This window comes from Bombina bombina, chromosome 2 (genome assembly GCF_027579735.1).
Source record: "Bombina bombina isolate aBomBom1 chromosome 2, aBomBom1.pri, whole genome shotgun sequence".
NCBI classification, from domain to species: Eukaryota; Metazoa; Chordata; class Amphibia; order Anura; family Bombinatoridae; genus Bombina; species Bombina bombina.
The window spans coordinates 38,850,976-38,868,014 of record NC_069500.1 but is presented as its reverse complement, the minus strand read 5'-3'; the positions used below and the strand labels follow the sequence as shown (position 1 = coordinate 38,868,014).

General features: G+C 39.3%; 1 protein-coding gene across 1 annotated transcript in view; it reads right to left on the bottom strand.

The window, feature by feature from the left end:
• Positions 1-17,039, bottom strand: part of DCAF12 (DDB1 and CUL4 associated factor 12) — a 63,282-nt gene that overhangs the window by 33,553 nt on the left and 12,690 nt on the right. The window contains exons 2-5 of the mRNA XM_053701040.1: positions 9,775-10,029; positions 7,602-7,808; positions 6,571-6,631; positions 5,251-5,444 (exon numbers count right to left, since the gene is read on the bottom strand). Of these exons, the coding sequence (XP_053557015.1) occupies positions 5,251-5,444; positions 6,571-6,631; positions 7,602-7,808; positions 9,775-10,029 (717 nt within the window). The remainder of the gene's footprint in view (positions 1-5,250; positions 5,445-6,570; positions 6,632-7,601; positions 7,809-9,774; positions 10,030-17,039) is intronic.

The following is a 17,039-nucleotide window of genomic DNA, read 5'->3' as shown; positions in this document are numbered from 1 at the left end:
CCTCTCCTGCTTGATCCTAGCTACCAGCCTGGGAATGAGAGGAAACGGTGGAAACACATAAGCTAGGTTGAAGGTCCAAGGCGCTACTAATGCATCCACTAGAGTCGCCTTGGGATCCCTGGATCTGGACCCGTAGCAAGGAACCTTGAAGTTCTGACGAGATGCCATCAGATCCATGTCTGGAATGCCCCATAATTGAGTCAACTGGGCAAATATCTCCGGGTGGAGTTGCCACTCCCCCGGATGGAATGTCTGACGACTCAGATAATCCGCCTCCCAGTTTTCCACTCCTGGGATGTGGATCGCAGATAGGTGGCAGGAGTGATCCTCCGCCCATTTTATGATATTGGTCACTTCTCTCATCGCCAGGGAACTCCTTGTTCCCCCCTGATGGTTGATGTAAGCAACAGTCGTCATGTTGTCTGATTGAAATCTTATGAATCTGGCCTTTGCTAGTTGAGGCCAAGCCCTGAGAGTATTGAATATCGCTCTCAGTTCCAGAATGTTTATGGGGAGCAGAGACTCTTCCCAAGACCATAGCCCCTGAGCTTTCAGGGAGTCCCAGACCGCGCCCCAGCCCACTAGACTGGCGTCGGTCGTGACGATGACCCACTCTGGTCTGCGGAAGCTCATTCCCTGGGACAGGTGATCCTGGGTTAGCCACCAACGGAGTGAGTCTCTGGTCTTCTGATCTACTTGAATCACTGGAGACAAGTCTGTATAGTCCACATTCCACTGTTTCAGCATGCACAGTTGTAATGGTCTTAGATGAATTCGCACAAAAGGAACTATGACCATTGCTGCAACCCTACTACTTCCATGCACTGAGCTATGGAAGGTCGTGGAACAGAGTGAAGAACTTGACAAGCGTTTAGAAGTTTCGACTTTCTGACATCTGTCAGGAAAATCTTCATTTCTAAAGAATCTATTATTGTCCCCAAGAAAGGAACTCTTGTCGACGGAGACAGGGAACTTTTTTCTATGTTCACTTTCCATCCGTGAGATCTGAGAAAGGCCAGATGTCTGTGTGAGCCTTTGCCTTTGAAAGAGACGACGCTTGTATCAGAATGTCGTCCAAGTAAGGTGCCACTGCAATGCCCCTTGGTCTTAGAACCGCTAGAAGGGACCCGAGTACCTTTGTGAAAATCCTTGGAGCAGTGGCTAGCCCGAATGGGAGAGCCACAAACTGGTAATGTTTGTTCAGAAAGGCGAACCTTAGGAACTGATGATGATCTTTGTGGATAGGAATATGTAGATACGCATCCTTTAGATCCACGGTAGTCATAAATTGACCCTCCTGGATTGTAGGTAAAATCGTTCGAATGGTTTCCATTTTGAACGATGGCACTCTGAGAAATTTGTTTAGGAACTTTAAATCCAGAATTGGTCTGAAAGTTCCCTCTTTTTTGGGAACCACAAACAGATTTGAGTAAAACCCCATGCCTTGTTCCACGGTTGGAACTGGGTGTATCACTCCCATTTTTAACAGGTCTTCTACACAATGTAAGAATGCCTGTCTCTTTATTTGGTTTGAGGATAAGTGAGACATGTGGAACCTTCCCCTTGGGGGGTAGTTCCTTGAATTCCAGAAGATAACCCTGAGAAACTATTTCTAGTGCCCAGGGATCCTGAACATCTCTTGCCCAAGCCTGAGCGAAGAGAGTCTGCCCCCTACTAGATCCGGTCCCGGATCGGGGGCTACTCCTTCATGCTGTCTTGTTAGCAGCAGCAGGTTTATTGGCCTGCTTACCCTTGTTCCAGCCTTGCATCGGTTTCCAAGCTGGTTTGGTTTGCGAAGCATTACCCTCTTGTCTAGAGGCTGCAGAGTTGGAGGCCGGTCCGTTCCTGAAATTGCGAAAGGAACGAAAATTAGACTTATTCTTGGCCTTGAAAGGCCTATCTTGTGGGAGGGCGTGGCCCTTACCCCCAGTGATGTCTGAGATAATCTCTTTCAATTCTGGCCCAAAAAGAGTTTTACCCTTGAAAGGGATATTAAGCAATTTTGTCTTGGAAGATACATCCGCTGACCAAGACTTTAGCCAGAGCGCTCTGCGCGCCACAATTGCAAACCCAGAATTTTTCGCCGCTAATCTAGCTAACTGCAAAGCGGGATCTAAAATAAAGGAATTAGCTAACTTAAGTGCGTGAACCCTGTCCATAACCTCCTCATACGGAGTCTCTCTACTGAGCGACTTTTCTAGTTCTTCGAACCAGAACCACGCTGCTGTAGTGACAGGAATAATGCACGAAATAGGTTGTAGGAGGTAACCTTGCTGTACAAAAATCTTTTTAAGCAAACCCTCCAATTTTTTATCCATAGGATCTTTGAAAGCACAATTATCCTCGATAGGAATAGTAGTGCGCTTGGCTAGTGTAGAAACTGCCCCCTCGACCTTAGGGACTGTCTGCCATAAGTCCTTTCTGGGGTCGACCATAGGAAATACTTTCTTAAATATAGGAGGGGGAACTAAAGGTATGCCGGGCTTCTCCCACTCCTTATTCACTATGTCTGCCACCCGCTTGGGTATAGGAAAAGCGTCGGGGTGCACCGGAACCTCTAGGAACTTGTCCATCTTGCACAATTTTTCTGGAATGACCAGGTTGTCACAATCATCCAGAGTAGATAGCACCTCCTTAAGCAGTGCACGGAGATGTTCTAATTTAAATGTCACAACATCAGGTTCTGCCTGTTGAGAAATTCTACCTGAATCTGAAATTTCCCCATCTGACAAAACCTCCCTCACGGCCCCTTCAGATTGGTGTGAGGGTATGACAGAGCAATTATCATCAGCGCCCTCCTGCTCTACAGTGTTTAAAACAGAGCAATCGCGCTTTCTCTGATATGCAGGCATTTTGGATAAAATATTTGCTATGGAGTTATCCATTACAGCCGTCAATTGTTGCATAGTAATAAGCATTGGCGCGCTAGAAGTACTAGGGGCCTCCTGCGTGGGCAAAACTGGTGTAGACACAGAAGGAGATGATGTAGAACTATGTCTACTCCCTTCATCTGATGAATCATCTTGGGCAACTTTACTATCTGTGGCAGTACTGTCCTTACTTTGTTTGGACGCTATGGCACAATTATCACACAATTTTGAAGGGGGGGACACATTGGCTTCCATACATACAGAACATAGCTTATCTGAAGGCACAGACATGTTAAACAGGCTTAAACTTGTCAATAAAGTACAAAAAACGTTTTTAAACAAAACCGTTACCGTCTCTTTAAATTTTAAACAGTGCACACTTTATTACTGAATATGTGAAAAACTATGAAGGAATTGTTCAAATTTAACCACATTTTCACCACAGTGTCTTAAAGCATTCAAAGCATTGCACCACAAATTTGAGACCTTTAACCCTTAAAATGAAGAAACCAGAGTCGGTTAAAGTTTTAACCCCTCTACAGTCCCAGCTACAGCCTTTGCTGCGACTTTACCAAACCCAGGGGGTATACGATACCAAATGAAGCCTTCTAGGAACCTTTTCAAATATTTTCAGACCTACACACATGCAGCTGCATGTCCTGCTCTCAAAAGAAACTGCGCAGTAATGGCGCGAAAATGAGGCTCAGCCTACTACAGGGAAGGCCCTTCCTGACTGAAAAGGTGTCTAAACCAGTGCCTGACGTTAAAAAACATTCCCCAAATTTTATAAGTGTGAATATCAACATCAATCTTTATAAAAAGCCCAAATAAAGCAATCGATCTTGCCCATAAAAATGTCTACCAGTTTTATAGCCCACATTAAGCCCTTTATTCTGTTTGATTAAGAAAATGGCTTACCGGTCCCCATGAGGGGAATGACAGCCTTCCAGCATTACACAGTCTTGTTAGAAAAATGGCTAGTCATACCTTAAGCAGAAAAGTCTGCTAACCGTTTCCCCCAACTGAAGTTATTTCATCTCAACAGTCCTATGTGGAAACAGCAAACTATTTTAGTTACTGCTGCTAAAATCATATTCCTCTCACAAACAGAACTCTTCATCTTTTTCTGTTTCAGAGTAAATAGTACATACCAGCACTATTTTAAAATAACAAACTCTTGATAGTAGAATAAAAAACTACAACTAATCACCACATACTCTTCACCATCTCCGTGGAGATGTTGCCTGTGCAACGGCAAAGAGAATGACTGGGGTGGGCGGAGCCTAGGAGGGACTATATGGACAGCTTTTGCTGTGCTCTTTGCCATTTCCTGTTGGGGAAGAGAATATTCCGACAAGTTATGGATGACGCCGTGGACCGGACACACCAATGTTGGAGAAAAAGTATTTTACAGTATACTGTCCCTTTAACAATCTGTAATTAGTTTCCAATACAGATGCTGAAATGGAGGATTTGTTTGTGAAAATAAATATTTGTTCCCATCGGTCAATAGAAATTGATTGATACAGTTATATCTCCCAGGAGAAAAACAGATTGGCCTGAGAGGTCAGAAAATATTTTATAAGAAAGATTGTGCATTGTGTCTTAGGTTGTATGGAACATAGAACTATGATCAAATTCCTCTTGCTAGGGTGAGCAAAGTAAAATGGTGTAATTGAAAATATGGCAGAAGAAAAGTGATGTGATTTCTGTGACTGTTCTAAGAAATTTGTCGTTTATTACTGGGAAAACTAAATAGGGGTAGATTCCTCTTCAATACATAGACTTGGAGATATAGAAGCGTTGATGCATTAGAGGGGGGTAATGGAGAGAGGGGGGAACATAAACAAAGTGTCTCAGACCTTTAAGGATTTATCTATTAAAGAATTGGATTCTATTGCGTCACATCTATCACGTTTAATTATCTAACATTGGGTGCTCAAGTTATTTATATTTATTAAGCCCTCTTCAAGAGCAACCCATCGCTTATCCCTGCACACCTCATCAAATGTAAGCTTGAGAGTTTGTTTCAAAATACACATTGTACTTATTAAAGTGACGCAGACACACGTGTGTGAAACTAGAAACTAATACAAGGAAATTACGCTGAAAACAGATTAATTTGATGTGTATGTGGTTCAGAAAAAATGTTGCTATCAGTCTTGGGTTTCTCTACTTCAAGAATCTGTTCTCTAGTGAGCTACACTTTCTTCCAAGGAAAAAAACTAAAATAACTGGTACCTTAATGTACTGTGAGCAGTGCTCCCTTCCAGCCTTATATTACTGATGTTATCACTTATAGCTGCTATGAGGACAGCCGTGTTAAAAATCAGACAGAAAGATTAGTAAAAACGAAGGAATTTTTTTTTCTCAAACACACCTTGTTCTTATGATTGAATGCCAGCGCTCGGACTTTGCTGTTAATGGAATTACTGTTGTCTTTAGGGATATCCTTCAGTGCCCGGTGAGAAATGTGCGCATAAACTGGGACTCGAGAAAGACCATGGTTAAAATCACTTTTATTCAGCACTTCCTCAGTTATCTCCCAAAGTCCCATGGATCCATCACGAGAACCTAAAGACGGCCAAGCAGACAGATTAGACAGATGGACACGTTTGTGATACAACACACTTATTTCTTAGGATTTGTCATCTTTAGTTCATGAGAATCACTTTATATACCACTGATGAGAACTGAAATCCTCCATTAAGTATAATCATTGTAAAACTACCAGCTGTGTAAAGGACATTCTAAAGCAAATATAACCTGCTCAATGTGTAACATGTTGCATTACTGACCCTAGTTTACTATGTGCTAAAGCCAAATCAGGAGCGGGAGCTGAACAAAGCCACCAATTACAAACTGTTTTCTGCTCAGAAGCTGCAATGTTTGGGGATCCTGAGTAGGACATATGTGTTTAACCCCATTGCAGGGGCTAAACACAGTAAAATAAAGTCACTAATGATGTGCAGTTAATATTTAGAGCATTAGTAAGTCTCTTTAAAACTACCTCTAATTCTGAAGTAAATGATTTAATATCGTTCCAAAGTGGCTCCAATTTTTGCAGAACAATATTTTTCTAAATCTCAAAGTTTTTTCCCTATATCATTGTTGGAATAGTTTTATTATCCATGCAAAACAGAAGACCCAGAAAGCCACCTTAGTCTGCTGCTATCTGAAGTGTAAGAATAAAAGGTACATTTTATAAGCATAGTATTGAGGTTATTTCCTGCCTCTCTCTAGTTATGGGTGAGCCACGTGGAAATATTGCAGTGCTGAGCTCTCCTTCAGATACATGAAGTAACCTTAGGCTCCACAAGAGGGAGGTGGCATGAGATGTATTTACTGTTTAACGTCCGCTTATGCCAATCATATGATATAACCAATGATTGTATTTATACTCCTGTGGCACTGATAATACAGTAAACACAGAACTACATATAGGCATCATTACACACTGTCTCACACTTACAAAGATACAGCATCAAGGACATTTCCCCCTAAAACCCAAATCTGTGAATCCCTGCTCTATGGCTGCTACAGTTTAGGGTAAAACTTATACAGACCCAAGGGCAGAAAAGTGCAGATTCAGTCCACAAAAACAAACTACATTAATGTGCAGAAAGCAGAAGTACTGATATTCCTTTATAGAAATATAATAACAGTTACATTTATATTTAATTAAAGTCACCAACCTCACCTGAAACTGCCATGTTGTCATTAATCCAGGCAATGGAGAATATCCAGTCATTGTGCCCATCCTTAAATATGAAGAAATAATTAGTATCATGAAGCACTGGTATTGTGTCTGCCAGTAAAGAGCACTGTAACTAATGACTTTCTATTAAGATCCTAAGGCAAAAATGAAATGCACTAATTTGTTAAGAGCTTGTAGGTTGTGCACTAGTGTCCCTCTCTAAATGTGTTTAAAGGGACGTATTGGCGTTTTGTGATCTGCGCATGCCAAATCATCCGCCACTGTCTGAACTAGGGTTTAACAAAATCAGAATGAAAATGGTTTGCCCTTTTGTAAAAAAACCAACAAAACCAATCTACATTAAATTTGGGATAACAGAGGGGCATGAAACCCCAATTTGTTTCTTTCAGGATTATAATTTTAAACTACTTTTCAATTAACTTCTGTTATTAAATTTGCTTTATTCTCTGTGTATCCTTTGTTGAAAGAGCAGCAATGCACACCTAGGACCTAGCTGAACACATTACGTGAGCAAATGAAAAAAAGCATATAGGTAAAGCTACCAATCACCAGTTAGCTCCCAATAGTGCATTGCTGCTTCTCAGCCTACCAATGTATGCTCTTCAACCAAGGATACCAAAAGAACAAAACAAATTTAATAAATGGAAACTACTGGAAAGTTGCATGCTATATCATATTCAGTAAAGTTTATTTAAAACGTACTGTCCCTTTAAAAAATGTTGTTAGACTGGTGACCAAAGGCTTGTACAGCTCTAGCCCAGGGCATCATGGGAAATCCTGTGTACCCCTCTATACTTACACCCATTCCTAACTATAATAGACCAACAAAGGTTCCAGCAGAAGGCACTTGTTCAACAAGATGTTCATTACAAGGGAGCAAAAGGAGTTTAGGTTTGACACAAGTAACGTGTTAAAACATTTCTGACTTAATTCCTTTACCATACAAGTAGATTAAACAGAGTTGCTACTCTTCCATATTTGTATGTGTTATTTGTCATAATACAAATACTTACATCACCCACACACACCGGATCCAGGGTCGGCAGCTGATAAACGGCAAGGCTGTTAGGGTTGTCACCTCCAGTAGCAAGCAAAGTCTTTGAGGGGTTTAATTCAATGGCGTGAATCCCACAGCTCTGGGGGATTACGCTGGCAGGCTCACGGTCTTTTAAGATTGGTATTTTTGTCAACTGGCCAGTCTGTACATCTACCACAAACAACTGAAAGGAGATGCAAACACTGTACTAAATATTCATTTCATCCAAACCTGCTAAAAACACACTTTAAATAAACTTGTAAAAGAACGTCACAACACCCTCAGAAAATAGAAACGTTTTAAACCAGCATAATTTAGTATTTGAAGCACAAATGGATTTTCAATGCAAGACTAGTAAATATCAGACCAAAACTTATTGAGAGCCAATAACCTCTTTATGCATTGATAACGGCTGTAAAAATAAAATTTGGACCTCAGCAAGCTCACTTATGCCAGTATCTTCTTCTCGAGAACATAGGTTTAGCTACATATTTTTAACTAAAATAATAATAAAACCTGTGGACTTACTGTGGTAAGGAGGCTTTTTCCCCCCAAATGTAACAGTTAGAAAGAATATTAAGGATGCAACAAGCAACCTCGTTTCAGGAGTCAGACAAGTGTTTGCACATAAATATAAATAATAATTACATAATTATGATTTATAAGGTTTGTCCAGCTGCTATTTCTAATGTTCCATAACAGAAAGAAAATCTGTGTGTTGGCATCATATTTATGGACTGCACAACGTCTTACTCTAGTAGAGGAGTTCTTAACCTGATCACCTACTACAGGGTTAGTAGACAAACTGTTTGGCTACTGTGACCATCTAACTTTGGAGACCTATACAAGGGCAAAGAAATAACCACCTTGCAAACAATTAGTAAATTAGTTATAACCAAAGAGAACAAGACTGGCAGGAACAAAAACTACAAAACACACTACTGTAATCAATATAAAAAGTATATATAAAAAACACTTGGGTAAAGAAATATAGAAGAAAATGGGTCAGCATGAAAAGATGAACATGCTTTCTGGTACTGACAGTCATGAAACAAAATAATAGCAGGTTTGCAATGCAAACTATAGAAACAAACAATTAAAACTATAAAGAACATCAGACACTTTTCTGGGCACAGAAATAGCTACAATCCATATTTAAATGTCATGTGCCAAACACTTAAATGAACAACAATATAACTTTGGAAAATAAGTAGACGTAAACAGACACTTTAAGATTGTTATATAAATGCTTAATGCTGCGTACTGCGTAGTAAAACACATTTGCAATATCCTTATTTATTCTGCTCCCTTTTTCTTGTAAAGTAAATTTTCCAGTCCTGAAAACTGAAACAACACAATGTAGACTTCACAAGCATAACCTTCCCTAATTTACAGTTTGTTACCTTTTCTTCTGAAGCCATGCAATGGAAATTTTGTTAACACAATGAGACTTGCCAAACCTATCATTCTGCAGACTCTAATCTAAACTAGCTCTTCCAAATCAGGAAAGTGTTCAGGGGAAATGTACAGCAAACAAGGTGTTAATTTGTTCTAATATAGTTCAGACTGTTGATATGTTAATCTATTGAAAGACTGCAGAAATATGTTATAATAAAAAATGTATTTTTTCCCCTTTAAGCTAAGAAGGTGACATCTTAACATGGAATTGCACATACAATCTTACCAATTATCACAAATTGAACAGATAAATACGTACACGGATTCTAAAAGGTGCCAATCCCATGAAACCAATGCTACAAATTACTTATGGCTGTTATTATAATGTTGGCTACATTTTTATCCTTATACAGTTTATCTGATTTCTAATGAAATTCCATGTGTGCGTGTGTGTGTGAGAATAGGGCATGTACCCGCTTGTTCTCTCCCATGCACCTTTATAATATTGCATCCTAATACAGGGCTCGACAAACCCAGGAGCCTGGGAGCTACTGCCTCCTAGAATATTACCCCTGGGTCCTAACTTTTTGGGTTATTCTCCATATGTCTATATACAAATCCAACTGTCTGGCTCCTAAAAATATGCCTGGCTCCTAAATATTATTACTGGCTCCTAATTTTTGAACATATTCGTCAAGCACTGCTAATAATTCAAATAATACAATACTGTAATCCGTAAATAATGAACATACAGTGTTGCATTTGGTTCCACACACTACTTGGCGATGGTTAAGCCATTGAGAAGCAAAGACTTTGTTCAGAGTCCCAAGTTGAAATTCCCTCTCCTTAAGGATGCTGGGCAGGCTCTGAGCGGCATATCCACGCAACAGGCGGCGGTAGCTGCAGTCATTTTCTGTCTTCACCTCTCTACCTTTTATATAATACAACACGGATTTCTTCTCAGGGAGAAGCCTTCTTCTTTTGTAAGCAGCATGATCCCATTCAGACTAAGGCAAAAGAAAAAACACCATTATTAGATATCAAAACCCCAAAGTAAATAGCGGTAATAGGGCTAAACAGGATTATGTAAGAACAGAAAAGGACTAGTCTAAACCTGTAACTACCAGCATAACAAATGTTAATTGAAAACTAGCATTTCCCAGCATTGTTACAAAAAAATCTAGGTGTTTCTAGGTGCATAAATTTAGTTTGCAACAACAAACCAGAATATGAATTACAGTATTTTATAAAATAAACTACAATGAATGGAGACGTCAAGGCTATAGTGCAAGCTTACAAAACAATGTACTCTGCAGCATAACAGTACAAATTTGACCTCTGGTTCCTAGCTTCCCCGGCACCTAAAATAATGTGCGGCAGGCTCCTAAGCGTCATACAAATTTGTCTACCCATGAAGGAAAATAAGCTTTAGATCAGTAATTTTCCACTTTTTTTTTCTTTTTTAAAAAGGGACAGTCTACACCAAAATGTTTATTGTTTAAAAAGATAGATAACGCCTATTCCCCAGCTTTGAACAACTAACATTGTTAAATTAATATACTTTATAACCTCTAAATTTCTGCCTCTTATCTCTATGTAAGAAGATATTTTACGTCACAATTTCCTAAGTATTCACACTACAAAAAATTTAAAAGGGACTTTAAGCAGCCAATGGACTTGCAAGGAAGCATGCATATAGCATGTGCAGGCACAGTCATGTTATTTCCCTATTCAGTTTAAGGAAGTTTACTATGAAAACTCACAGGATTTTAGTGAAATCTCATGAGATCACAGCAAAGCAATGCATGACCTCAGCACTGCTGATTGGCTGTATTTTTAAAAAAAAACATGCAGCTGGGCAGCAGCTGAAGTATAACTGTTTACAAAGCACTTACTCTGGTGAGCTGAAGACATTTTGAGGTGAAATATCTTAATTTTTTACATAGATGTTCAGGTGATATTTTCTTGTCAGCTTTTTACAGTTATGCTGCATAACTTTCAAGTGATTTAGCAAATGGGTATTATGTCCATTTGAACAGGCGTTTATTGTGTAAAAATCTCCCCCCCCAACACACACACTTTAATGTATTCTGAGTGATCCATTTTAGCTGTCGGTGTGTATTAAATTGTTTACAAATAGCTCATTTACCTTTATTTTGTAATTTGAAATAGCTGCCTTTACCTGTTTTATTCCCATCTATACTGAGAATGTTAGTACTTGTGTACTGGTTATAGAAAAGCTGCGTAAAGAAGAAGCTGCCAAAGAAATGACCCTCCCAGTGTGTGTGTGTGTGTGGGGGGGGGGGGGGTTAGAGGGATAAGTATTAAAATGTCAATTTCCAATTGCTCTCAGTATTGACTTTTGTATAAACAGACAGTGATAAGATTCAATTTTATATTCTGCAGCTGATATAACAAGTCACTGGAAACTCAATAAAGGGACAGTATACACCAATTTTCATATAACCATGCAATAGACACTACTATAGAAAGCAAGAAGACCCCTCCCCCTGCAAGTAGGAATCTGTAGACATCAGTACACATCTAGAGCTGTGGGGCTTGGTTAGAAGTCTGAAAATCAGCACAATGTTTTTAAAAAATAAGTTAAACTATACATTGTTACAAAAACACTCCCAGATGGGCTGTATAAATGGATTATCTACAATCATTTATGCAAAGAAAAATCTAGTGTAAAAGTGCCCCTTTATTTGGAAACCAATTTTACAGAGAGTACACAGTCTCTAATGTACAATACAAATTGGGGGGGCTTTCAGTTTGAAAATAATTGCTTGGTTACTTTACATGCTCATAATCTGACAGCAAATAAAACAACACTACAGAATATATCATTTAGTTTTAATGTTGTGGTGCGTGTTCTTCTATAAGCCAGTGAGTTGTCAAACATGTCCTGCATAATAATGTTTTTAAAAAAACTAAATAAATGTAACCAGGGTGAGTGTCTAGCCGGCGCCATGACAGGTCGCACTCCACTGCTGCTCTGGATCTAATACAACAATCTTCTCAATTATCTTTAGAATCCTACTAATTAATAGATTTGTATCCTCTATACAAGATCCCCAATATCTGAAGGTCTAATTTGATATTAACATTTCCTTGCTGCAACGAGCACAAGATCAAACCGACATAACGAGTGGTGCCGGGCCTTCAATTATCAATTCTGCTAGTCCCCTCCACATAGTGGGGTTCAACAAGATCCTCTCACTGCCGGCTCAAGATGAAGCACCCTGACACCCATGCCTTACTAATGGAGCTCGCAAATAAGTATGAAAGGAGATTTGCTGATCTCACCGTGGCCATCAGGGGAGCACATGTACAGAACTACATAGGGAGTCTTATAAGAGAGGGCCCGGAACTCACGGAGTTGACAGAGGATACCTCCCCAGCTCTGCAGTCATTACCACCGCTAGGAGCGGGGTCTGACGTGGCTCCGGATAACTGTTCAGGAAATAATGATGTAAGTTGAATTGTGTGTAGCCTCGCCTGGGCATCGCCCTCCCTAGATGGGGACATATGGAAAGATCTACTCACCAGCCCCGATGCACCAAGGGCCAAGATACCTTTGCTGGACGCAGACATACAGCATGATTGACTCCCCGGGCCTTACGTCCCACGGAAGCACAGATACCCGCTCACTCACCTCTGGCCTCTGACGAGAGAGACACGGCCGACTCCCTGGGACGAGTTTCAGAGCCTATTCTCCAATTACTTAAGGGGCGTATGTTGCGGATTGAGACTTATTTGGCTTGGAGGCCTCAGTCTATGCGTCTCCTAAAACACCCGCCCGCCATGCTAGCATGAGGGACCTACCTTATCTTACTTAATGCGCTGACACAATACAGTCTCTGATCAGGAGTGGGATGAATTTAAAACACTCCTTAATCTCTCGATATAATCGACGCAAGTTTAGTAGTAGTTCTGTATTCTTTATTTTTTTTTAAATATGTTAGAAGGGTTTAGCATGTGTGACTCAAGCTCAGAATTTGTATTGTTTAATATGTGGCCGTATGCATTACCTATGCCTCGGATCTCATGTATATTTATATTTAGTGTTTTTATCAGCATACCCTAAAGTACTTATACTCGGATTATCTATACAGTTCCTGCACCATATAAAAGATAAGTGGTCCATATTGATGCGTACTTGAATGTACATGAGGGACTAACTTTGTTTACTTACTGTAGTATTTACTTTAATTGCCATGCTGTCGCTGTCTTCCCCCAATCCCCAGCTCCCATATCTGTAAGCACAGCCTCTATCAGCTTGCTGTTCCATTGCAGCTCTTTTAGAAGTATAATATCCTAGCTGTGTGTGACATGGGGAAAGATTAGGTCTATATTATATTTAATGCCACACAAATGACCCCTGGATAATGTGATTTTATGTACTCCACTATCATGCCTCTATATAGTTTATATACCCACAGTACTAGGTGAAAACAAGTGACCACATAGCACTCATATACTTAATATAGAAGGACTCCTAAGGGTTCATCCTAGCAGGTGCCCTTTTGAGATTAAGAAAGAGAATTATTTCAGGTCAGGCAGGCTAAGCTAGTAAAACATGACATACCACGTCTCTCCCTGAGCTGTTCATTGCCCCCGCACAGTCAGATATACACATAAATACTCCCTCTAGTATCCCTCACAAGAAGAGACCATAGCCCCAACTAGCATATTACCCGCTAACCCTTCACTATAGCAACACATACGTTGTCTCCACGAGAGGTTCCCTTTTCATCAACCTCATCCTTACAGTCACTTAATACTGCCCGATAAGCTATACACAGCTCCTACTATTAATTAAAGCATGTATATATATATAACGTATATAAATGTTGCGCACATATTCTCCTCCTCCTTTTAATAATGGCAGTCCATTTAAAATTAGATCTTACTCCTACAACTAAAGAAGAGCGGCTCTTTTCCTACACATAGATATTAAGATACACTAATTTAGCCCTTCTACAACATAAAGCGCTATTGTGGATACATTTCCAGCACATTGATAATAGAACAGACACCCCTATCATATGAAAGGGTATTTTAAACAGGTTTCCAATTTACTTCTATTATCAAATTTGCTTCATTCCCACAATATTTCGTGTTGAAGAAATACCTAGGTAGCATCTGGGGCACTACATGGCAGGAAATAGTGCTGCCCCCTAGTGCTCTTGCAAAACTGCTGCTATATAGTGCTCCAGAAATGGGCCGGCTCCTAGGCTTACGTTCCTGCTTTTTAACAAAGGTGTTCTATCTGAATCATGAAAGAAAGAAAAAAAATTGGGTTTCATGAACCTTGAAAGCAGCTTCTAATTACTGTATTGTATTTGTTACACAGGATCATATGGCCAGTGCTATACATTAGACACAATGAGTGTGTATACAGTCTTATATAATACACATGATGAGCAAAAAGCCCAGCATTTCACAACCTCACAGCTGAGCATTGATGACTTCACAAATGAACCCAATAAAGTCTGGTGGAGCAGGGAGATCATGAAACTCTTGCCTGTCATTACCGAAGACGCAGTCAGGTTTATTCACAAGCCTGCTCTTCATTTGCTAGCAGATTAAGAATAAAAAGGCCACAGGATGCTATGCCAGTACTAAGTATAACATCTGCTATAGATATGAAAGGGGATTCCCCTACATGGTCTGGGCTAGGGCTGTACAAGCCTCAGGTCACCAGCCTGACAAAAAGGGACAGGAAGGTCACAATAAAATGGTCAGGATACAGATAGAACATGCAAAGCAGTTGGCTTCTTTTATTTAATCAGTTTCATTCTCTTGGTATCCTTTGTTAAAGAGCATCATAGGAAAGGTCAGGAGCAGAAATACACTGCTGGGAGCTAGCTGGTGATTGGTAGTTGCACATATATGCCTCTTGTCATTGGCTCACCCGATTTGTTCAGAGTTGTCGTGAAAGTGTAAAGGGACAAAATGTTTATTTCATGATTCAGATAGAGCATGCAATGTTTAACCAGCTTTCCAATTTACTTATGTTATCCAATGTGCCTTATTCTCTTGGTATCATTTATTGAAGGACCAACACTAAACTACTAGGAGCTAGCTGAACGCATAGGTAAGCCAGCTCTCCTAAGCCTACCTAGGTATGCTTTTCAATAAAGCATAACAAAAGAATAAAAACAAATTGAATAATAAAAGTCAATTGGAATATCATTTACATTAGTATTTTCTATATGAATCAAAATAATTTGGGGTTTTAACCTCTTTAAAAAGGAAGATAAAAAGTCTATTAAAGGGACATTAAACCCAATTTTTTTCTTTCATGATCCAGATAGAGAATACAATGTTAAACAACATTCCAATTTACGTCTATTATCTAACTTGCTTAATTATTTAGATATCCTTTGTTGAAGAAATAGAAATGCACATGGGTGAGTCAATCACACGAGGCATCTATGTGCAGCCACCAATAAGCAGCTACTGAGCCTATCTAGATATGCTTTTCAGAAAAGTATATCAATGAAGCAAATTAGATAATAGAAGTAAATTGGAATGTTGTTTAAAATTATATTTTCTATCTGAATCATGAAAGAAAAAAATGTGGGTTTAATGTCCCTTTAATTCACCTGTATAATAGAATATTTTGTTCTCTCTGTATCCTTTGCTGAACAGCAGAACTATATCAGGAGAACAAATATACTGCTGGGACCAGGTGTCGTCATTCTGGGGGCACTTTTGGAGCCGAATGTGCCCCCATGTACTGTTTACAAGGTTGCTGAGCAAGTCATATAGTGTTGGGAATCCAGGGATGCCAGCGAAATCGCACCAAACCCCAGAAGTGCTCCCCTGTGACATGTGACAGGATGGATGGAGGAAAAGTATAAAAAAAACTCTTTATCTCAGCACCCTTAAGGCCCCCAAATGTTAATATAAAACTTGTTGTCGGCTGGGGGTCTCTAGGCACTTAAATAGGCTATCAAACGGCCTAGAGAAACCTAAAACCGCTCGTTTTAAAGCTCATGATTTAAAGGGCATGAAACCCAACATTTTTACTTTCATGATTCAGATAGAGATTCCAATTTACTTATATTACCTAATTTGCTTCATTCTTCAGATATCCTTTGTTGAAGAAATAGCAATGCACATGGGTGAGCCAATCACACGAGGCATCTATGTGCAGCCACCAATCAGCAGCTAGTGAGCCTATTTAGACATGCTTTTTAACAAAGGATACCAAGATAATTAAAAAAATTAGATAATAGAAGTAAATGGGAAAGTTGATTAAAATGACATGCTCTTACTAAATCATGAAAGAAAAACCAAAATTAGGTTTCATGTTGCTTTAATAGCCAGGTGCTCACTGTGGTAATACTGATTATCTGGTGTAAATAATGGTGCATTTATGTGAGCCCCAAATATATATAAATATACCCAAAGACCCTTTTTTTTTAGAAAAGAGCTTTTGAAAAAGAAGACCTAATCAGAAGATCATGTAAAGAAGAACAGGTAAGTGCAACTTTGACAGCTAAAATCTCTAAAATTCTTTGATTTTGAAAGCTGTCGCTAAGAGGTTATATAATTCTGCACTATGTGCATATTAAATGAGAAATTAGCATGAACCATAAACGATAATAACAAGCTTCCTTTGGGTCAAAACAAGTTTGGAACCTGGTCAATATGCAATCTATCTTTAAACAGAAGATATAATCTCTAAAATGTTGGTTGAGATAACATTCAGACACTGGGCCATAACTCCATTTAGACATCTGTACTGGACAGAGCTGTAAGTCCTGTCCCTCTAATAGGGTTTCAGGTGCAAATATCTTTATGAAACCAGTGGTGCAAGGAAAGAAAGCCTTCCTGATCAGGGATGCCATACAAAAATATATATCTTTATTAGCACTATATAGTCACTAAATAGTGCTAATAAAGATTTATTTTTGAAAATAATTTTGTAGCTCCTAGATTTTGAACAGATTTGTTGAGCCTTTTGTTAAAGGGACAGTCTAGGCCAAAATAAATTTTCATG